Source organism: Sorex araneus, chromosome 3 (genome assembly GCF_027595985.1).
Source record: "Sorex araneus isolate mSorAra2 chromosome 3, mSorAra2.pri, whole genome shotgun sequence".
In the NCBI taxonomy this organism is placed as follows: domain Eukaryota; kingdom Metazoa; phylum Chordata; class Mammalia; order Eulipotyphla; family Soricidae; genus Sorex; species Sorex araneus.
Window position 1 is genome coordinate 191,244,903 of NC_073304.1, and position 21,956 is coordinate 191,266,858.

Consider the following 21,956-nt stretch of genomic DNA (forward strand, 5'->3'; position numbering starts at 1 on the left):
TAAATGATTTTGTGTTCACTTTTCTATCCAAGAATTCTTTGTTACTGAATTGCAAGGCAACATGCTGTGAATAATCCCTCAGTGCTTCTGTTTCTGTCGTTGGGAGGTTTCCAGGGCTTACATAATCAGATCTGTCATGCTATGCCTTTATCTTCTCTTGGTTTGCTTCTGCAGGTAGAACCTCTTTCCCCGCCCCTGGAGCACTGTCCCGGGTGCCTGATGGCCTTTGTGATAATCTGGTTCTAGGATGGAGCGCCCCGGTTTAGGCAACAGCGGGCACTGCTCAGCTACTGAGCATCAGTTCTTTGCTCGGGAAGCTCAGCTCGGGATTTGAGGTGATCCTGCAGCCTTGTTCTTAGGTGTGACCTTGAAGTGCTGGGCCAGGAGACCTTTGTCTTCCATGCGACCTAGATTGCATGCCAGCCCTCTGTCCCATCACTGACACCCTATCACCCCTCTCATCAATGTGCTCTGGACTCACCTGGAAAGACTCCGCCTCTCATAGGTTTGCCCATCCTTACTCCTCTCCTCCGAGTGGCTTGCTCTCATCAAAACACTTTTTCTCCTTCAAGGAGTAAGTGAAGTTCTCACCCTTTCTCTTGGGCTCACCCACTTTGAACTGCTTCCTCTTAACCCACCTTCCAGGCTGCTTAGCTGGATGAGCCTCTTTGGTTTCTCAGAACCGCTCCAAGCGCATGACTCCTCCCTTTTACTCCTGAACTGCATTTCTTTCCTTATTACTCAGTGTCCACACCCAGGGCGGTTGACTGGATTAATAACCCGCCCCCTTCCCCAATCACCTTTTTCAAAAAGGCAAACACAGAAGCTCATTTAGATTCTCCTTAACTCCTCAGACTGATTCTCTTTCCTCACCCCACTCATCAGCTAGGTTTATCTAGTGGGCACCATTAAGCAAAGTTCATGATTATTCCTGTCAGGAGGGAAGAAGTTATCTTCCGTCACCGGCCGTTCCTGCAGGGTTCTTCAGGACCCGCTCCTCCAGACGGGCTACATCACACAATCCAAGGAGCACCAGCGCCCTTCTCAGCTCACCCCTGACACTAAGTGCTTTGTGACCTTGGATAAGACCAGTTCAACTCAGTGATCTCCACTGGTGCCATTGTGACATGTTGTGAGGCAACAAAGAAGGGAAAGGACTGGATGGGCGGTGGAACCTAATTGTACCAGTTTGGTAGGTTCCAGAGGGGCCTTTGACTGCACATAGCCAGTAGAGGCAAGTTGCTGAAGATTTGGGTGGGGTCTCTGGGCTCCAGAGAGTGCACGGAGAATTAAATGATTATCTAAAGGATGCATTTTTCCATCAGAGTAATTCAGAACCCTGCTCACCATTCACACTAGGCTTGTTAGGAATGAAGTTCAGTTAGCTAACCTTAAATTCATACCATTTCTTTTTATCATATTAGAAAAATTATCTGAGAAGCTAACCCACTAAAAGTATATCAGTGCCCTTGAGGATCTTTATATAGTTGATCTGTTAGGCTACATCCAGTATTGTGGGAGATATTTGTTTGTTTGGGGGCAAGGGGCACACCAGTGCTCAGAAATTACTCCTGGCAGAGCTCAGGGAACCATATGGTATGCGGGGATTAAACCCAGGTCAGCAGCATGCAAGGCAAGTGCCCTCCCTGCTGTACTATCACCCCAGCCCCATGTATGGTGGGAGAGAGCAGAACTACTTCTTCCAGGTATTGCTGTGGTGCTGAGTTCGGCTCTGTGACCTTATACTCTCACTTATCAGAAGTCACCTGGCCTTGACAGCAAGGGTCCCCAATGCAGTACTTGTCGGATACACAGTAACTAGTGAAGTGAATGTTATCTCTGTGTCTCTTCCTTTCCCTCTCCTGGCTTTCTCTCTGTGCTCATGTTTTCATGATGATGGGTTAAAAAACAGTTACACTAGGGGGCTGGAGCCATAGTACAGCAGACAGGGCACTTGCCTTGCATGCAGCTGACCCCAGTTTGATCCCCAGGACACCAGATGGTCCTCTGAGCCCATCGGGAGTGATCCTAGAGTGCAAAACCAGGAATCAGCCCCAAGTATCACTGGGTGTGGCCCAAAACCCAAATGAAGTTACTTAAAACAAGATTACAAAAGTTGAAGAGTTGGATCTGAAGAATTAGAACATCTGGGATCTACTGTGATTGCCATACTTTTGGCTTCACCCCCTCTCCACCATTTCATTGCCTTATGCTTCCTATAGGTCAGAGAACTTTTTCTTAAGTGTATGGGGCTGTGCGCGTGCGTGCACATGCACACACACACACACACACACACACACGCACGCACGCGCGCTCTCTCATAATGCTTTATTGTGGCGATAGAGTGAGTGTTGGGGATTGGGAGAGTTTCAGAGGGATTTGAAATGGACATTGAGATACACACTAAAACTGAAAATGCAAATCCTCTCATTAGAAAGCTGAGTGTGATGGATGACCCAGATTTCCTCTTGCCTTGTAGGTTCTAAACACCTAGAAGTCATTCAAAGAAACAAAACTTAGAAAAAAGTATTATTTCTGTTAACTATTACCTAAACCCCACTGTCCATTCTCCCAGCTGAAGAAACCACAGCAAGCAACTGTAGGGCTTGAGAAAGCCTTCCTAAACCCTTGCCTCCACCCCCTAGCTTCTGTCCCCATATAACCCAAATAGAAGATCATGTCGAGCCAGTGAGGCTGTTTGTTTGAAATAACAAGCATCTTTGCTAAGCTCTAAAGCAGATGGGGTACTGGAAGTAAGAGACACACTGCCATTTGAATCAGCGTTCACCCCACTTTTATCTCCTGTTTCCCTTCCCCTCTCAAAGGAAAGGATGTCTTCAGAATTGCTTTTTAGAGGGCGGGCAGGGAAGGGGCCAGGGGAGGGGGTCAAGCAATGGTACGGTGAGTAAGGCACTTTCCTTGCATGTGGCCAACAAGGGTTCGGTCTGTGGAACCCTGTATGGTACCCTGAACCCACCAGGAGTGATCCCTGAGTTCCACCAGGTGTGGCTATAAAAGCAACCAAAAGTATTGTTTTTCAAAGTAGTGCCTTCTGGTCTCTGAGAAGAAGTGTCAGAAAAATTCTTTTTGTTTTGGTTTGTTTTGCAGGGGAAGACACCCCGGCAGTACTCAGTGCTCTCTCCTGGTTCTCTGCTCTGGTCACTTGTATCAGTGTAGGGACCATCTGTGGTGCCAGCAGTTGAACCAGGGTCAGGGCCCAAGTGGCTACATATGCAGGGCAAGTGCCTCACCTCCTATACTGTCTCTGGCCGTGAAAGTCAGTGCTATACAAGTGTCCCAACAACTGAAGAGGGTATCTGCAAATGAAGGTTAGGATTGGTTCAGGTCACTTTTTTTTTTTTTTTTTTTTTGCAGATGGGAGGGCTGGGGAGTTTGGGGTGGTATCTGGTGACACCGGGGGTTGAACCTGGGTGCTATAATGCAAAGCATGCACTCCAGCCCTTTGAATCCTCACCCCAGTCCCTACATACTGCCTTTTATTTTTAATGGGGCCATTCCATTGCTAGATGATGCTTAGCCTAGCAGGAATTGGGGGCCACCAGGGGCATATGTATTGGGGGGGTGGGAGCGGGAGAAGGGGAGGCACCTGGTACTGGGGGCGGAATCAGGGCCTCTCACATGATGAGTTCTACCACTTGGACCATATGTCCAACCCCTGTATACTATCTTGAAGCACCCCATTCACACTGGTGCAGGTGGCAGGCATTGCTCTCCCAGGAAAAGGACATTTGCCAGGTGGAAAACTGAGTTTTGTGTTCGTTACCTGCTGTTTTCATCATAAGTCGCTACTGTGGCACAGGGCATTTCTATGTAATGACTTCTTCAGGCCCAGCCACAGTTGCTGGAGCCTTAAATGGGCAAAGAGTTCTCTGTTGAATGGTGCTGGGAAACACTCTGCTATCCCCTTCCTTCTGTTCAGAGGTTTACGGTTTCCAGAATCTGCAGATTTTTATTTCCTACATACACTGTGCCCTGCAATGAAAGGAGCAAAGCCAACAAGCGTGCATTGCACCAACTTTCTGTTTGTCTAGTTCTCTAGCTAGTCCCCCAACAGGGCACGCAAACAAGATTGGCTGGGATGCTTTGGCAGGATGACCTGTCATTCATTGGTCCTCATAAAGGTTCCCTCTCCGGTTTTGCATAGTGAAGCCAGAGCGTGAAATCCTAAATTCAGGTGGTTAGCAAAGAAAGGAATTGTGGGGGCGGATTAAGGGGCTGTAGACCCTACCCTGTCACTATACTAAAGGGTGCCTTCAGCAGGTGAGTAATTACCTACTAATAATTACCAATGGTTTTGTGCAGTCTTCACGAAAGGCGAACAGCAGGGTTTCAGGTGAAGATGTTGGTGGCCCCAATCGTAATACGTTAAGCAGTCTCTAGGGCTGTTTCCTTATCTTCAAGAGTTATGGGAAGATTTGGGCAAGCTGACTCAAAGGTCTAACGTTCTGATCCTGTCCTTTGGCCCGGCGCCCCCAAACACTACGACCAGAAGCGGCGGTAAGGTTGCCAGCCGGGATCCCCGCCCTCCGGGCCTAGCACGGGAGCGGCCGGGTCTCCGCACCCCGCCCACAGCCTCCTTAACCCAGCACGGAAAGCCGGCCTTCCGCCCTCCACGTTGTTCCCGATTTGTGCCACGCCCCCTTAGACTAGGTTTCAGACTCCGCGTCTTAACCTCCCCCTCCCGGGCCCCAGGAGTCAAGGGTGGACTGTGGAGTCTCCGCCCACATCGGATGAGTGTGGACAAAGAGTTTAGGAGGAGGAAAGAATGAGACTTGACATTCAACGAAGGATAGTGAAAAGTAAAGGGTGGGCTAGGGCACAGCTGCGGAATTTCCCTCTTCAGCGTCCTCACCTATCGTTCATCGAGTAACCCCATCCGCACACGAGAATGTGACCCTGTTAGACACTGGCCCTTTAAACAGAAGGCTGGCGGCGCGGGGTGTCCATGTGGAGCTGCTCCATGCCGTGTTGTCCTGTCCACCCATTGGCCCCTGTCCCGGTGACGTCGCCTAATAGGATGCGAACGCACTGCGGGGGGAGGAATGGAGACAAAACACGGACATGGATCGCCACTCCGCTCCCTCCGCCAGTTCCTTGGCAGCCTCCTGCTGTCAGCTCCGCCTAGGGGCGGATCCGGGGGGGGGGGGCGGATTTGCGACAGCAGGGTAGTTGCAGGAATTAGATCACGTGTGGGGCGGGGCGGGGACTCGGTCAGTCTTTGGCGTCCCTAGGTTTCCCTGTCCCGGAATCTCCTTATTTGAGCTATTTAGGTCTTGAGTTTCCCAACCTTCCCTCCTGCGGGACAAATTTAGTTGTGAATGGCCCAAAGACATAGCCCTCGCTCAAGTTGTGGCTTACAGTCGGGGCGGGGCGAGGAGGGTAAGCGGAAACAAGGGGCTCCAACGCGATCGATCAGTCCCCACCCAGGCCACGTGTGCTCGCGCCGTCTGTAGTGGGCAGGGCCATGACGCTTAGGACCCCGCCCCTCGCCTTCGTGAGGCGCCGCGGCCCAGCGGGCGGGGGCTCCGGTCCGGGCTTTGGCTGCGGCCCCGGTGTAGTAGCGGGGGCGGCGGCCGGGGGCAGCGCGGCTCCTTCCCTTGTTGTGTGTGTCGGTGCCTCCTCGCCATCTTGTTGCAAAGCCTTTTCTTGTCGGCGGGACTCCCGGGGACCGCGGGGCGGGAGGCATCCGAAGGGAGGAAGAGAGGGAGGGGAAGGAGGGAAGCAGTGCCGCCTATTTTTTTTTGCATATATTTTTTTTCAATTTGCAAATTATATTTTGCAAATATTTTGGGAGACATTGATTTTTCTCCCCGTGCTCCCCCGTTCTTCCCTGCGGAGTGAGCTGCGCCGCCCAGCCCTGTCGCCCCCCGGAGGTGATCCCTCCCTCCTGCCTGCCCGCCAGCCTGACCTGTGCTCGGCTTGCGGGCCGCAGTCTCGGCCCCGGCGCGCCCCCGGCTGCTCTCGGCGCGATGAGCATAGACACGCTACTGGAGGCGGCCCGCTTCCTGGAATGGCAAGCGCAGCAACAACAGAGAGCACGTGGTGAGCGGCCGGGCCGAGCCCCTGGGGCTCTGGGGAAGGGGAGGCGAGCGACCCGGTCCCTGAACCCACGCGGATCGATGGGCAGGACCCCTTCCTGGTCGATCCGTGAAGCCGGGCAGCGCAAGAGCCGCTGCCTGGGGAGGAGTGTGGTGGGCAGTGAAATTAATTAATGAATTCATTAACATGCTGCAAGGGACCCGGCTCCTGTGGGCGCCACCCCGCTGCCTGCCACCCTGTGCATCTTTCGCGGGGGGTTCCATACGTGTAGGTCAGCAACACCCTGGGTAACGCTAAAGATATGTGAGCCGGGGGGATGGGGTGAGGAATGGCATTGCGTGAAGGAGGCAGACCCGCCTGTGCGTGCGTGTGTGCACAGGGGCTGTGATGTGAGCCTTGAGCCGAGCGGATGAACGGACGTGTACATGGGCGAACGTATAGTGCACACAAGTGGGCGTGTGTGTAACCGAGTGGGGGGGATGGGAATTACTCTACGCCGAGCAACTCCCCGGCTTTCCTGGCCGTGGGGAGGGTGCGGGGGGCGCTCCCGGCAGATCTACGCGCCTCTTGGGCGGAGGCGGCCTTTGCAGAATGAAATGACATCGCGTGTCTTATGATCCTGGCCAGCCTCGCCTAACCCCGCCTCCTAGAACTGGGCTGGGTCGCGGGTCCGGGGTTTGGGTGAGAGCTGGCTGGTTAGTGTCTGCAAAATGGTCCGCAGGTCGCTGGGGGTAGCCCCCAGCCCCCCTCTGCTGCGCCCCACTTTAGCCGGTATGGAATGTGGCGTGTCTGCGCGTTCCAAACCCGCTCTCGGCTGGAATGTTGCGTGTGCCTGTGTTCCAAGCTCGTTGGTTACACCAGGCGGTGACGTGTACGAACCCCGCCTCCGACCACGTGCACGGGGGACACTCCCGCTGGGGACGGCGCGGCCAGGCCCCGCCTCGCCGCCTCGCGCTCGGCCAGGGGCGGGGCCTGGGCGGAGCCTCGCTCCGGGTTGGGCCCTGGCTCTGGCCGCTGGGCATCTCCTTGGGAGAGCCTTTGCCCTGTGAAGGAGGAGCCGAGCTCACCTGTCGGTTACCCCTCAGCCCCCTTGTTTTGATCTTGGGGCAAGGGAAGCACTTAGGATTCCAAGGCAACAAGATATTAAGAGCTCACACATTTCCACTGATCCTAAAAACGCTCTCACCAAGACCTGCTGGCAACATCCCAGGGTTGGCCGCGTTGTGGGATAAGCCTGATGGAAAAGGGGTGAGCTTTGATGTTCACTCTCCACTGGCGAAGAGACTAGAATTTTAGATATGTCCCATTTCCACACTCCCTTGGGGCTTCCAGCTTGGGGATGTTGCAAAAATAAGGACTGGGGGGAGAGGAGCTCCGTTTTTTTCATCTGTTTGCGAGGCCCGCAGCCCTAGATTCGTGCAGTATCAGGGAACTCCGGTCCCCTCCAGCTCCCCCTTCGCAGCCCTTCGACTGCGTTGGTGGTGGTGAGAGTGCTTCGCCCTCCTTTCCTTTTTCTCTGCCTATTGTTGCTTCAATGATGAGTCATGCCGGAGGTAGTAGTGTGTGTTGTGTGCGCGCGCGCGCTCCTGCAGCGCGTGCCTCTGCCGCCGCCGCCGCCGCCGCCGCTGTCAGGGCGGGCGGGGAAGCGGTGGGGGCAGGCTGGTGGCTGAGGCGGAGAAAGCGCGGGCCGCGGGCTTCAGCAGGTCTACTGGCCTCTCAAGGTCGAGTCACTCCGAATAGGAGATTGGGTTTTGTGGAAGTGATGGGCTGGGACTGCTCACCAGCCAGCTCTCCTAATCAAGGGGACTGGAGTAGGGTCAGGCTGTGGGCCGCGACTATGGTGACCCAGAACATCCTGCTGAGGGGGTATGGGGGGGGCAAGGATTGAGTCTTCACCTGCTGTCACCATCAACACCGTACTACTGTAGAATCTAACTTGACCCCACTGTGTCCCAGACACTGTATATGCTTGAACCCGAGTGACTCCATGTTACCCCAAGGGAGTGCTCACTTCACCTTCACTTTACCCACAGGCTGGTGTCCCTTCAGGGAGAGGGTAGGTGACACCCACTGTCATATCCCTCACCCTTTCCAAGATAAGTGAGACCAGTGCTGGACATTCAGGAGGACAAGGACGATGTGTGCAGCATTGTGAAAGCCTGGGAGCTCTGTCCACTTTCAGGTGGGCACTGGGGGGGTGGGGTGGGGCAGAGCACTGCATTGGGGCTGGTTTAGTTGCAAGGGCAGCAAGTTTCAAGGAGCCTGGATAACCAGTATCACTCCATAAGCTCTCAGATGCTTCAGACCGGACCTGGCCACAGCAATTTTATCCATAGGGCTTTGCCCTTGTTGAGGTTCTGTCCTCTGTTTTTTGGGGGGCGGGAGGGCGGTGTTGGGGGGGGGGCTTTGGGAGTCTGATGACCAGAGCTGCTTTCCCAGGGTGAGCAGCGGCTCTGAATGAAGCTCTTCAGCCCATGCCCAGCTCAGTTTCAGGAATGCTTGTCCTGAGCTGCACAAGCCAGTTCCTGTGAGGGCAGAGGGAAGGACAAGGCCAGCCTGGTGGTTGACAGGAGGCCCTGGTCACTTCTGGCATCATGGAGATAGCACAAATGGAATCCTCTTTGATAGGAGGGAGTTGAACGTGTCCTGGGGCTTGCTGAGCCCAGAGCTATCTCAGCCCTGCCTTGAGATGTATGTAGAGGGGAGAATTCCCGTGAATGTTCAGGGCCTCCTGGTAGACACTCCTCGACCCTGTGCCCGCTGATCCCTGAGCAACAGCAGGGTGCAATGACTGAAGGGAACCCAGTATCCAGTTCTCTACTCCAGACCTTGGTCATCCCAGAGGGGGCATGCTAAATTCCCTGGGGAGTCCCTCTGAGCAGATCCCAGAAAGGTACCAAAATAAGCACTATTATGTATGAGTAAGAGTGCACCCAGGGATGCAGCTGAGTGTTCATTTTAAGGAGCATAAACACTGTGAACCTGAGGGGCACCATAAGTGACCACAGTTTACTCCCCCACCTTTGTTTCCCTCTGCACAGGCTGCAGGGAGAAAGTTGCTGTTGGATATTTGTTGGGGTCCACTCTCAGTAGTGCTTGAGCCTTATCCCTGGCTCTGTCTCCCCGCTGGATGGGCTCAGGAACCAGAGATGATGCTGGGGATTGAACTTGGGTTGGCCAGTGCAAGGCAAGAGCCCCAACTGCTGTCTTTCTAAACTCCACCCACCCACCCATCTGTTTTGGTTTTAGTTTTGGCTGGGGATCACTCCTGGCTAGGCTCCAAGAACCATGGGATGGGGGTGGACTTGCCAACGATCAAAACCTGGTTGGCTCTGTGCAAGGCAAGCACCTTACAGGATTATCACTTGTTTTCCATCATTTCTGAATGAGCCAATTTGGGCACGGAGATGGCAGCTTTGGTGGGCTGAGCTGGTCTGGAACACCCTTTCTTGTTGGACTTTCATTCTGATCCTAGTGTGATCAAGTTTGAGTTCTTCCAGGTACCTGTGAGTTATACCCTCCAATCTTTAGAGGGCATTTAATGAGAAAGATGTTGCCATGGAGGGGGGGAGAGGGGGCAGGGGGGCAGTGCTGCAGTTATTTCCAGATATGCAGAATAGGAGAATAGGGCTGGAATAGGGCATTTGCCTTGCATATGGCCAACCTAGGTTCAATCCCCGGCATCCCATATGGTCCCCTAAGCATTACCAGGATATATTCCTGAGTGCAGAGCCAGGAGTAACCCCTGAGCAAAGAAAGAGAAAAGCCAAATATGCAGAACATGAGATTTCCTTTCAGTGCTGTATGCCAGGCTCCTGTCCTTGAGGTTAGGGGCCCTATGTTTCCCTGCTTGGAGGAAAGTGAAAGCTTGCCCCAAAGCGATTGAAAATGTGGCTTCTGGCTTTAGACAGAACAATGGAAGTGCAGGGCTGCTAGGACTCTAGCTTCTGGATCTAGTCTTGAGACTCTGGAGTGAGGGGAGGTAATTGATTGGGGGCTCCCAGTTTGGCTCTGAAGGGCTCCCCAGCACTGTATGGAAAGAGAAATCACAGGGAGGTGATTTCTCTGGGGCTGTACAGAAGCCAGCGCTGACTGGAAAAGTCTGGGTGAGGAAGGCCTCCGCTCACTCGAGCAAGCCTGCACCAGCCTGCCAGCTCCCCTTCCTGAAGGGCAGGGGAGATACGGAAGAGGCCCCCGGGCTGACCAGTCCAGCCCTTGAACTCTGGCTGCTGGGAAACCACTGAGTGCTTCCCCTCTCAGAACACTCCCCCTCTACTTCCTCTTCTGCTGCCTGTGGGAGGGCGGGCGGCTGCCTGCGTTTTAGCCAACCTGGCTCTCTCACTGATTGTTAACTGGCCAAAGAGCCCGCAAAGTATCTGTAAAAGACTTGGGAGGTGCCCGCCCTAGAGACCACTTACCTAATTTCGTTCCTTCGTTCCTCCACCGCCCCCCATACACACCCCTCCCCCTTATGGAGTGGGGTGTTTGGGGCGTGTCCACCCAGCCAGTGAGCTGACTGTTCTGTTAGTCAGCAGTGTGGCAAACCCGGGCAGGAGGGCGGGCTGGGGGACCCGCCTCCACCCTGGCCTGAGGGCTGCAACTACTCTCCAAGGTTCCTAACCAGAATTTGGAGCTTGGGGACCACACTCAAAGATGATAATGCACAGCACCGAAGGGGGTGGGTGGGCGGGACCCCAGGAACAGGAGGGGCTTCTCTCCATCTCTCGAGTCAGCTCCCGAGCAACAGTGTCACCCTCCTCACTGGTTTTCAATAGGGGGCAAGATTGTCAGACCTCGTTGCCCACGTTCAACCCCTGTAGAAAATCCAGCTTTCCTTTTTATCTGCCTCATTCCTTTGTAGTTTGTGCTACAAACTTGCTGCTGGTGAGGATGTGGGGGATTTGGAGAAAAATGAGTTCAAGAACCGAGGGCAGAAGAGGAAGTTTTCTGTACAGTCTCTGAGGAGACCAGGAGCATTGGGATATAGCCTGGGAGTCCAGAGACCTGGCTCTGGTTTCCTCATGTGTGAACTGATGGTAATGCCCTGCTGTGTGTGATGTGTGTGTGTGTGTCTGTGTGTGAACTAGTGCAGTGGTTTCAGTTCCCCATGTGTGATGTGTGTCTGTATGTGTATTAGTGCAGTAGTTTCAATCTTTTTACACCTGCAGACCAGCACCCATCCTCAAACTGGTTGAAAGCCCTCGATTAGTGACCCTGTGTTGGCAGAGCCAGTGATGCATGCGCCAGGTGGTAGAACTGGCTGGGTCTAGGCCCCAGTCTCAACTGAGTGACCCTCTGCAGATCACTTGACCCTGAGCTGCTTTGGTTCACCTGTGAAATGAAAGCACTGTTTGCCCACCAGGTGCTCAGTAAATACTGCTGACCCTGGAGCAGTGTTTTCTGCAGCCCTCATTTCTCCTCCTGGGGCCTGTGAGGTCTTTTATGAGCTGGCCTCTGCCCACCTCATCACTCAGCACTCCCCTCAGCCTTGTTGCTCCTGGCCCTCCCTGCTCACCACCTGCCTCATCCCTTGGCCTTTCACAGTTCCTTGATTGTCATCCCTGTGCCGCCCCCACCCCCAGGCCATGAGCTCCCCAAAGGCAGGGACAGGTCTGTCTTACCCAGTCCTCAGCGCATAGCCCAGTGCCTGGCTGGGCATAGGTGGGTATCTGTGAGTCACTGAACATTGGCTGGGATAGGGCCAGAGGATGGGTTGGTCAGAGGACAGAGGAAGCTGGACTGTTAGCCTGCCTGAGACTCCCCTTGTGTTCTCTCTGCGTAGAGGAACAGGAACGGCTTCGCTTGGAGCGGGAGCGAGAGCAGGAGCAGAAGAAGGCCAGCAGCCTGGCCAGGCTGGCCCATGCCCTGCCCTTGGAGGAACCCCGCATGGAGGCGCCGCCCCTGCCTCTGTCCCCGCCTGCACCCCCGCCAGCACCCCCACCCCCACTTGCCACCCCCACCCCACTGACTGTCATTCCTATTCCAGTGGTGACCAACTCCCCTCAGCCTTTGCCCCCACCACCTCCCCTGCCGCCCACAGCTCAGCCTCTGCCCCTGGCACCTCGCCAGCCAGCCCTGGTTAGCACCCCTGGATTCAGCATTAAGGAATCTGCCCCCCTGCCCACCAGGCCACAGGTGCCCCCACCTGCTCCCCTGCTGACAGACTCTAAGACCACCGTCCCACCTACTGGCAGCCCCAAACCTTTGCAGCCCCTCCCCACACCCATCCTGACCATAGCACCACACCCTGGAGTACAGCCCCAGCTGGCCCCCCAGCAGCCACCCCCACCCACCCTTGGGACCCTGAAGCTGGCACCCGCTGAAGAAGTCAAATCCAGCGAACAGAAGAAGCGGCCTGGGGGGTGAGTGAGGGGTGGCCGAATCCAGTTTGGTGGGACAGAAAGAACACCCAGCCCCGGGGCTGTATGTGCTAAGATAACTCCAGAGCTAGCCCTTGGGGGGAGTGGGGGAGCCAGAGGACAGCTAACAGGGCGCTTGACTTGCATGTGGCCGACCCAGGTTCAATCCCTGGCACCACTGGAAGAGATCCCTGAGCACTGCCTGGGTGTGGCCCCAAAACAAAAGAACAAGCCCTGCAAAGCCACCTTCTCCCTCCCCTACCTAGAAGGGCCCTCCTGTATATGTGAACACACTCTCAGTTGCGCAGAGTCCCCCGGAGTAGGGCAATGTTCTCAGGAGTCTGTGTTTTCTGACATTCCTCCTCCCCACCCCCATTGGGCCTATGACATTTCTATGCTTTTGGACTGAGTATTATTGGCTTATGGGCCTCTAGGTGACACTGGTCTCTGCTTGTTGATTCCCTGGAGCCCGTCTGTGCCCTCCAAGGGTGACTGTGCCACCACACAGGGCAAGCATCACTCACTGCTGCTTTTATTGAGAATATCAGGAACAGAAAAAAAAGCCTTGGCCTTGGGGAGGGGCGGGGGCAGGAAGGCCGCCTAATCAGACGCCCTGCCTGAGCCTTCTGTCTGTCTGGGTTTCAGGATCGGAACCAGAGAAGTCCACAACAAATTGGAGAAGAACAGGTGTGTGTGCGTGTGTTTGCAACTCTGGACTCACCTCTCCAACTGGGCCTAGCTCCACCCTTAGTTACCCCAAGGCTCTTCTGGAGCCTTCCTTCCCCCTGCCCATTCCCCAGCCCCCCTCCCCCTCCCCTCCCACCCCTGGCCTCCTGCCCCTTGCGTGACCGCGCTGCTCCCTTTCCCCAGGAGGGCCCATCTAAAGGAATGCTTTGAGACCCTGAAGCGCAACATCCCCAACGTGGATGACAAGAAGACGTCGAATCTGAGTGTGCTGCGGACGGCGCTGCGGTACATCCAGGTATGGGGGAGGGTAGGCGGCCCCTCCGAAGGGCGGCGGCAGCGGCGCTGCTGCTGCAGCGCGCTTCCTCCGGCTCCCGCCCGCCCTCCTCCCGCTCCGGCTCCCCCGCCCGCCTCCACGCGGGCGCTGAGCACATGGCTCGGCTGACGTCAGCGGGGCTCCCCGCCCGGGAGGGGGCGGGCGGGAGGGCGCGTGCGCGGCCGCGTTGTTCCCCTCCCCCTCGCCCCGCCGCCTGCCCCCCCCCCCCCCCCTGCACCGAGTCAAAGCCAGGGCCCGGCCCAGCTTTCCTGCCTGACGCTGTACGGGCGCCCGCGGGGGAGGAGGGCGTGGAGCGGCCGGGGCGCGAACCCGGATCGCGCCCGACTGGGGGCGGGGGGAGCTGGGCGTGACTGCTTCCACCCGCCGCCGCCCCCCCCCCATTCCCTCCGTAAGCATTTCTTCCAGAACTTACGCATTGAGTGGGTTAATCTGAAGGGGAGCCGCGCCTCTTGACAGCTCTGGGGTCATCGAAACTATTTCGGTTTCGTTCCCATTGCCTCTGGGCTGTTTTTTGTTTTTTTTTTTTTTAAAGAAGCCCGTTTTGAGGGTCCCCCTGGTCGGGTATCGCCCCCTTTGGACTCTTGTCTCCCCGCCGCAGCGCTGGGGGGTGGGCGCCCGGCAGAGAAGACAGTTGCCATGACTGCCCGAGTTTCGGTTTCCCTGGAAACGGGGGGAGGGTTGGTTCCGCGTGCCGGGAAGGAGGCCGGGTGGGGGGGCGCGGGGGGTGGCAGGCGGCTACGCTTGGCTGCCGCGGAGACGGAGTCGGAACGGAGCCTGTGGGGAGTGGGAGGGGCTTAGGCGCCGGCCTGCGCGGGGCGGGGGCGCTTCAGGGTCTCCCTATCGGAGCTCTCGGGACGCTTGGGGGCTGGGTGGCGTCACGACCCGTGGGAGCGGGGGGCCAAGAGGGTCCGGCTGGGCGCCACCCCTCCTCCCGCCCCAGTTGCGGGGTCACAGCCCTCAGGTAACCCGAGCCTGACTCGCCGAGGGGCGGGCGCGCCGCTTCCCGGCCTCTCCCCGCCGGCGGCTCCCTCCGCGTCTCCGGCGAACGCGCGCCGTTTGCCCGCCTCCGGCCGAGGGGGAGGGGCTGGCGCGCCTCCAAGTCGCTTCCCGGCATTCGGGCTCGCGGATTGGCGGGCTGGCCGGGGGGCGGGGCTGGCCGCCGAGGGAGGGCGCGGCGGGCTGGGAGTGACGCAGCATAGCCCGAGCCGCGTGGGTGCGCGCGTGCTCCCGCTGGGGCGGGGCCTCGCCTACGGGCTCTAAGGTCTGGTAGTGGGAACAGGAGCAGGTCTTGGGGCTTGCAGGGTTCTTGGGAGGCTTATGTATAGAGCTAGTTTTTATTTTCTGCAGAATGTGGGTTTGAGTATCAGTTACATATGGACTGGGAGCAAATCCCTGTTCTGAATGTAACTTAAGTATCGTTTTTTTTCTTGTCTACTGCAATAGTGCTATATTTAAAAGGATAGTTTTTTTCTCAATAGGAATTTTAGAAAAATAGACAGTATAAATATTAATTATTTAGAAATAGCACGAAATGGCAAGTTAATTTTTAGATGCACGTGCTTTAGAAAGGGAGCTTTGTGTGATATATGGGTTTGAAATATATCAGAAATGCAGACTCAGAACCAGAACCAGTAGTGTTAGGACATGAGCCCAGTCTGAGTAGGAAACAAAATAGACTTAGGCTATCTATAAGAGATAATTTATCCTGGTTCTGGCAGTGGAAACAGAAAACTTGAAAGGCTACCCATAAGCCTTCAACTTCACTATTTTATTCATTCTATTCATTCAGGTATATTTGGAAAGCCCTGTGCTGATTCATTCCCAGTGCATAATGTTTGTTTAAATACCAACAATTTTTTTAAGCTGCATATTGGGGCTGGAGATGTTGTAGGGTTAAGGCATTTGCCTTGCTCTGAGTGGACCTGGGTTTGATTACTGGCACCAAATTCCATCTCACCCCAACCCCCAGCATCCCCCGAAATGATCTTTGAGCACAGAGCCAGGAGTAAGCCCTGAGCATTTCTGGGTGTGGCCCATCTCCCAGCCTCCAAAAAAAACGCTTGACATAATTCCGAAAATTGGCAAAAAGTGGTTATGCTGTGAAACATGGTAGGTTTGGTCTTGTGACAGAGGGATTATAAGCAATGAGAGCAGTGCTGTAGGGACATAGACAAAGACTGAAGGATTTGGGAGTGAGGGAAGTTGTTGAGGAAACTTGAGCTGAGGCCTGATGGTCTCTCAGAGGTCCAGGTAGAGTGGAGAACAGAGTCCAGTGCAAGCAAAAGTTGTGTAGCAAGACAGGGCAGGATGCTGTTTTAGAGGCTAAAAATGATTAAAAGGGCTGCCATGCCAGGACAGGAAACTGCATGGAGCTGAAAGAGATAAGCATCAGGCTGTGCATAGCGAGGGCTTTGGCTGTGTGTGGAGGTGGGAAGCTGGAGAAGGCCGTGGTTCCCCCAGCCAGAGTGGGAGTACAGGGGTAAAAATTTTGAAAAAAACCACAATGGACAGAAACAAGAAGAGCCGGCGAGTAGGCCGTTACCTAGCCACATATCCAGGTAGACTTAGAAAGGAAATGGGTTTAAAGTAAAGCAATTTAAATAAATAGCAGTACTCCTACATAAAAATAAAATAAAGTAAAGCAATATGGACTAAAGTTTGATCTGGGCAAACTTTCTAGGGCCCTCTTGGCCCACAGAGAACTGGACTAGGCGAAGAGGTTTTGTGTCTTGATAGGGAGGGGAAGAGTAAGGGGAAATTACGTCTCTTTTTCCAGCAGAAGGAAAGCAGGCTGATCTCATAGGTTGATAGGGTTATGTGTGGTCTGGGACTGGCTACAGATTATCAAACTCCAGGTTTCAGACCAACATAGAGTGTGGCGGTGTTCTGTGTGACAGGTACTAATAGTCTGAGATACTTCCCTTTTACTACTGAAGTTGGAGATAAGATTTTAGAGCCACAGGAGGGACAGTAGGGAAGCTGGTGATATTTGGTGGGTGGACTTGAAGACACAGCAATGCCCCGTAGGAACAGTCTGTTGCCAAGATGCTCATAGGAAGTGCTGTGGGGATGTTGAGTCTCATGGACAGCTGTGATCCTCCCATGATGAAGGAGAGGGAGCCCCTCCCCCCAGGCTAAGGCCCTGTGCACTGCTCTGTCATGAGCAGCTGTAGGGTCAGGAAAGAAACTAACCATAAGTCGTTTTCATTCTGGGCTACTCCCCACCTTTGCAGCCTGGCAGGGGCAGTGTTTCTTGAAGGAATGACGAAACATGAAACACTTGGTTTGTATGAGCCAGTGTGGACTGGGTATTGCCCCACTCAGTAACTGTTCAGGTGTACGGGACCGTGCTGAGAAGGGCGGGGCATGGACAGGACAGCAGGAGGAAGTTGTGCCTGGCCATGACCAGCAAGTAAGGCGCTCAGGAGCAGGTTGGGTGCCAGCCAGGAGGCAGCTGGGCTGGATTGCCCACGTTAGCTGGCAGCTCCAACAGCAGGGAGGCCCACAAGGCTTGGATGAGCTGCTTTACTGCAGCGTCAGTAAAGTCGTGCAGGATGGGAGAGATCTGGAAAGGATCTGAGAAACAGGGCGTGAGCCGCTCTTTGGTGGAGCTGCTAACAAGCCTGTGGGAAGGGAAATTGGAACCTTTCTGATAGAAGGTTCCAGAGGCATGGAATCTGTGTGAGGGAATGAACCCGTGAGCCGGGGAAGAGGTTGTGAAGAAAAGGTGCTCTCCCTATGTTCTCAGGCAAGTGAGGGGTCTCAGCATCCATCGCACTGTTAGAACTGCTTGGAGCGGGCTGGAGCGATAGCACAGCGGGTAGGGCGTTTGCCTTGCACGCGGCCGACCCGGGTTCGAATCCCATATGGTCCCCTGAGCACAGCCAGGGGTAATTCCTGAATGCAGAGCCAGGAGTAACCCCTGTGCATCGCCAGGTGTGACCCAAAAAGCAAAAAAAAAAAGAACTGCTTGGAGCCTGGGGGGTGGGACTTGACCGGCCTCTCCAGAGCTCAGGGTGCTATTGAGCAGCCGCCTCCCTCTCAGTTTGGGCACCAGGATTTACGGAGTTGTTGACTGTCAAGTTTCAGGCAGATGATGTTCCAGCCCCCACCACCAGTGTCCACATCCCTCCACCACTGTCCCCAGGTTCCTTTCTGCGGCCAGCCTGTCTCCTTGATAGATACATTTTTAAGTAATTATTGTAGTTCGGGCCCCGCTGGTGGTGGTGTGGTGAGAGCTATGCCAGTGGCCTGTGTAGCTGAGTCTAGGTGTGAAGGGAGGAGGGGCTCAGTGGGGAGTAGCCCAGATTGGGGGCAGTTTGGGGTGAAGCCAACAGCTTCCAGGGATCAGATGAAGGCAGGTCAGGGAGGTGAAGTGAAAGGTCGCAGAGTCTGGTGAGTCATTCTCCAGGACGCTGAGGTGACAGTGGAGACTGATGAATGGTGGGAAGGAGAAGGGAGTATCAGGTTTCTTCGGGAAATGGGTTCCACTGGTGACTGACTGAATGGTGCTGGGGGTCTTGAGCATGACCTGAGGGGTCTTAGAGCCCTTCTGCCCTCCTGAGAAGTGGACGGCAGGAGAGGGGCTTCCTTCGCTGGCACCCACCCCCAGCCCGTAGAATGCAGGGCCACCCTGCTGCCCATCTGGGGCCCGGGGAATCTGGAGTTTAGACCTGCTGGAAGGGGGCTGTTTGACGGCCCGGGGCCGAGTGACTGCTGCTCAGGGAATCCTGCTGTCCCCTGCCCTGTTCTCCAGTCTCTGAAGAGGAAAGAGAAGGAATATGAGCATGAGATGGAGCGGCTGGCGCGGGAGAAAATCGCCACGCAGCAGCGGCTGGCCGAGCTCAAGCACGAGCTGAGCCAGTGGATGGACATGCTGGAGATCGAGCGTGTGCTCCGGCAGACCGGCCAGCCGGAGGACGACCAGGCCTCCACCTCCACCGCGTCCGGTGAGCCGCCGTCTCCCTGCCCCCTTGGTCCAGAGAAAAGATGCCCCCCGCCCCATTTCTCCACTCCTTTGTTTCTCGGGCCCTTCTGACCTGTCTCTGTCACCCCCCACAGAGGGTGAGGACAACATAGACGAGGATATGGAGGAGGACCAGGCCGGCCTGTGCTCGTCCAAGCTGAGCCATCGCCCTCACCCAGAGCTGCCGAAGCCGCCGCCCAGCGCTGCCCCCGTGCCTCTGCCCCCCCATCCACACCCCCATTCCCAGTCTGTGGCCCTGTCTCCTGCCCACCTGCCTGGGCCGCAGCCACCACAGCAGAAGACACCACTGCCGGCTCCTCCTCCCCCACCAGCTGCCCCTGCCCAGACACTGGTGCCCGCTCCAGCCCATCTGGTGGCTACAGCTGGGGGAGGCTCCACGGTCATCGCCCACACGGCCACCACCCACGCCTCAGTCATCCAGACTGTGAACCACGTGCTCCAGGGGCCTGGCGGCAAGCACATTGCCCACATTGCCCCCTCGGCCCCCAGCCCTGCTGTGCAGCTGGCACCTGCCACACCCCCTATTGGCCACATCACAGTGCACCCTGCTACCCTCAACCACGTGGCCCACCTTGGCTCCCAGCTGCCTCTGTACCCACAGCCGGTGGCGGTGAGCCAGCCCGTGGCAGTGAGCCACATCGCCCACACCCTCTCACACCAGCAAGTGAATGGCACAGCCGGGCTGGGGCCCCCAGCGACAGTCATGGCAAAGCCAGCTGTGGGGGCTCAGGTGGTGCACCACCCCCAGCTGGTTGGCCAGACAGTGCTGAACCCTGTGACGATGGTCACCATGCCCTCCTTCCCGGTCAGCACTCTCAAGCTGGCTTGAGGATGAGGCCACTCAGAGGCCCCCAGTGGGGGCAGGGAGGGGGGCTGCTCCCCCCTCTCCCACCCACCAGCTCCACACATTCCAACCAGGCCCACCCCACCCCACCCCACCCACCCCTAGGCCTCCGAGGGGAAAGGGGTGCAGAGACTGAGCCAGGGGAGGGAGGGGCCGCCCAAGGGAGCTAGGCACAGGGCAGGGGATCCCCCACTGCACTAGGACTTGATAAACAATGAGATTCTCGGGTGAACAGGCTGCCTGTCTGGCCTGGCGCCAGCTCTGGTGCCGTTCCCGCTCCCCACCCTCTCCCCTGCAACCCATGTGATGTGGACCTGTTCTCTGACGCCCTGCCCTGCCCTGCCCTGCCCGCCTTCCTGTGCTGCTGCTGCTATTGCTCTAGCTGGTGAGGCCTGAGTCTCCACCTTCTCTCCCCAGGCATTTGGAGGGGGCAAGGGGACAAGGGAGCAGAACTCCAGCAGCTGGGCCTGGACAGCTAGAATGGCAGGGGCCCTACTCAGGGCCAAGTGACAACTTCTAGGAAGTGGCTGATCTGGGGGACCCTGCCCCAACTGGGGCTCCCCATAGCAGAAACTAGATGGTTCTCTGCAATAAACCAAACCCAAATTGTTGCCAAGTTTCCAGAGCCCCCGCGCCCCCTGCCCCCCCCCCACCTTAATTGCTGGGCACTTGACCTCAGTAGGGCCGGCCCAGGGTGCAGTGGCGAAGGAGCGGTGCTGCTCCCCCACTGGTCCTTGGGGCCTGCGTCTGGAAGCGCTGACTGGCTCTTGGCTTCCAGGAGGCAGAGGGGAGGGGTGCTGTCTGCATGTGCTCCTGGGTTCACGGGCCTTTGTTCTGTGCCAGGAGGTTTAGGGGAACATCCCTAGGTGTCTCCTGTAGCCTGAAAGACAGGGACCAGCATCTGGTATGAGTTCCATAAGCCTAAAGCCTCACTACTGAGGCCATCACAAAGCTAAAGCCCAGAGGTCTGGCCAAAGCCTCCCAACCCCTTCTCAGACTGCTTGGGCCCTGGAAAAGTGGGAGCCAGGCTGGACCATCGAGGGGAGCTGATGCTTCGGCCCCAGCTTCTGTCTCTAGCATCATTTTTCTTGACACCTCCCTTTCCCCAGTGGGCTATTCTAGGTGTACCCGCCTCGGCGGGCTGCTGTGTGCCACCGCTTGCCTCTGGGTTAAAGGCAGGGCTGAGTAAGCTCAGAAGGTATGAGGGCATCGGGGGGTAGGGGTGCTGCTCTCCCTGCGACAGCCTTAGCACACAGCTCTGGCTTCTCTTCCTGCGTGGCTGGTTATGACGAGTGGCCTTAGGTGTCAGGCACACTCAGCTCCCCATGTGAACATAAGCCCACCAATGGCCTTTTCTTGGGAAGAAGTGAGTGTCGGAGATTTGAGGTCTGCGTGGGCCCAGAATCCCCTCAGGTGTGCAGCGGGATGCTGGTGCTGCTGTGAGGAGACTGATGCCCCCTCAGGCCCTGTCTGAACTTGCCTGGCCCTGGAGCATTCCCAGGAGCCAAGCTATGACCTCTACTGGCAAGGGAAAGAGCTTTTGATGCCTTAGCGGCCTCCAGGAGGGACCCCTGTGCCTACCCATTGTGGCACTCCCACCTTACAAGCTTGCTGCTTCTGCACCCGCAGCCAGCCCCACCTGCCACCCTGGTTCAGTGTAATGATGGTTAAAGAGCAGAGGGGCCAGTCAGAGACCTGGCGACCTTGCCCTTCCTTTCATCTTTCCTTGCGTCCAAAAGCCCTTCCAGAGTGTCAGCCAGATGCCCCTTGGGCCTGCACAGATACCTCATCTGCCCGCCCCCCACCCCCGAGCCATGGGGGCCCCCAAACTAGTGCCGAATGACTATGTCCAGATTGGTGATGATGGGTGTTGTTGCTGTTGTTTTGTTGTTGTTTGTGAATGCTGTGACGCTGTATGCCCAAGAGGGCAGCCTCGGCCAACCTTTCATTGGGCATCTTCCCTCTGAGCTGTCAGGACCACATCTGTCCTCGCCCCATGGGACTGCCTGCCCCTCCCCGCCCTTGCCCTTCCAGCCTGGGGGACACGCGTGCACATACACACACACATCTTACCTCTCATGCGTGTTTTACTTTTTGATGTCTAGAGTGGCTCACTGGCTGGGAATCTTTACCTCGGGGAGAGGAGGAGGTCAGTTCCAGGGGAGGGGGGGAGGCAAAGAAGGGCAGGGAATACCTGGAGAGGACCAGGGGGTCACCGTAACCCTTGCTCTCTCTAGGAACAGCTTCTCCCTCCCATCCCAGGGTCCCACCCCTGCCCCCCAAAGAGGTGGCCCTTGTTTACAGTGAGGACTCGGTCACTGTGTCTCCGTTTCCTGAAATATAAACCGTAGTGACCCCAGACTGTAGAGATTTTTATGTGTTTGGATACATCTGCTGTGTGGGAAAAAAAAAAAAAACTACAAAAACCCTAATTTTGTACATATTGTATTTTTACTATTGAACTGTATTCTAGTGGCTGTTCATGCTCCAAGACTTTAGGTATTGAGACATGAATACTACCCATGTAATAAGCACTTGCCTGGAATAAAATATAAAACTGAAATAAACCTGCACTGAAACCTAAGCAGGAGCTGCCAGCCTGCAGCATCTGGGTCATTTTGTTCAAAAAGTTGCCCATAGAGATCTTTGTGGAAAGGCCTCAGGCAAAAAATCACTGGGCCTGCC

At 56.0% G+C, this 21,956-nt stretch overlaps 1 protein-coding gene across 4 annotated transcripts; it reads left to right on the forward strand.

Moving 5' to 3' along the window:
* The first annotated feature begins 5,470 nt into the window (after nt 1-5,470).
* On the forward strand, nt 5,471-21,855 carry MNT (MAX network transcriptional repressor). 4 transcript variants are annotated; one of them, XM_055132738.1, is made up of 7 exons: nt 5,949-6,063; nt 8,094-8,242; nt 11,843-12,422; nt 13,065-13,106; nt 13,290-13,401; nt 18,197-18,389; nt 18,502-21,855. In XM_055132738.1, the coding sequence occupies exons 3-7, from the start codon at nt 11,947-11,949 to the stop codon at nt 19,254-19,256; spliced, it is 1,578 nt and encodes a 525-aa protein (XP_054988713.1). In that variant the 5' UTR covers nt 5,949-6,063; nt 8,094-8,242; nt 11,843-11,946; the 3' UTR covers nt 19,257-21,855. The 4 variants fall into 4 exon arrangements, with proteins under 4 accessions (XP_054988711.1, XP_004605032.1, XP_054988713.1 ...); XM_055132737.1 differs by lacking the exon at nt 8,094-8,242 and adding an exon at nt 10,922-11,096 and having other exon boundaries at nt 5,992-6,063; XM_004604975.2 differs by lacking the exon at nt 8,094-8,242 and having other exon boundaries at nt 5,841-6,063.
* The last annotated feature ends 101 nt before the right edge of the window (nt 21,856-21,956 follow it).

Excerpts from the sequence above, each read along its gene's own strand:
- MNT (XM_004604975.2), top strand. The coding sequence starts at position 5,991 with ATGAGCATAGACACGCTACTGGAGGCGGCCCGCTTCCTGGAATGGCAA. Across the intron at positions 13,107-13,289 it reads AACAAATTGGAGAAGAACAG|GAGGGCCCATCTAAAGGAAT; the intron begins GTGTGTGTGCGT and ends CCCTTTCCCCAG. Across the intron at positions 18,390-18,501 it reads CTCCACCTCCACCGCGTCCG|AGGGTGAGGACAACATAGAC; the intron begins GTGAGCCGCCGT and ends CACCCCCCACAG.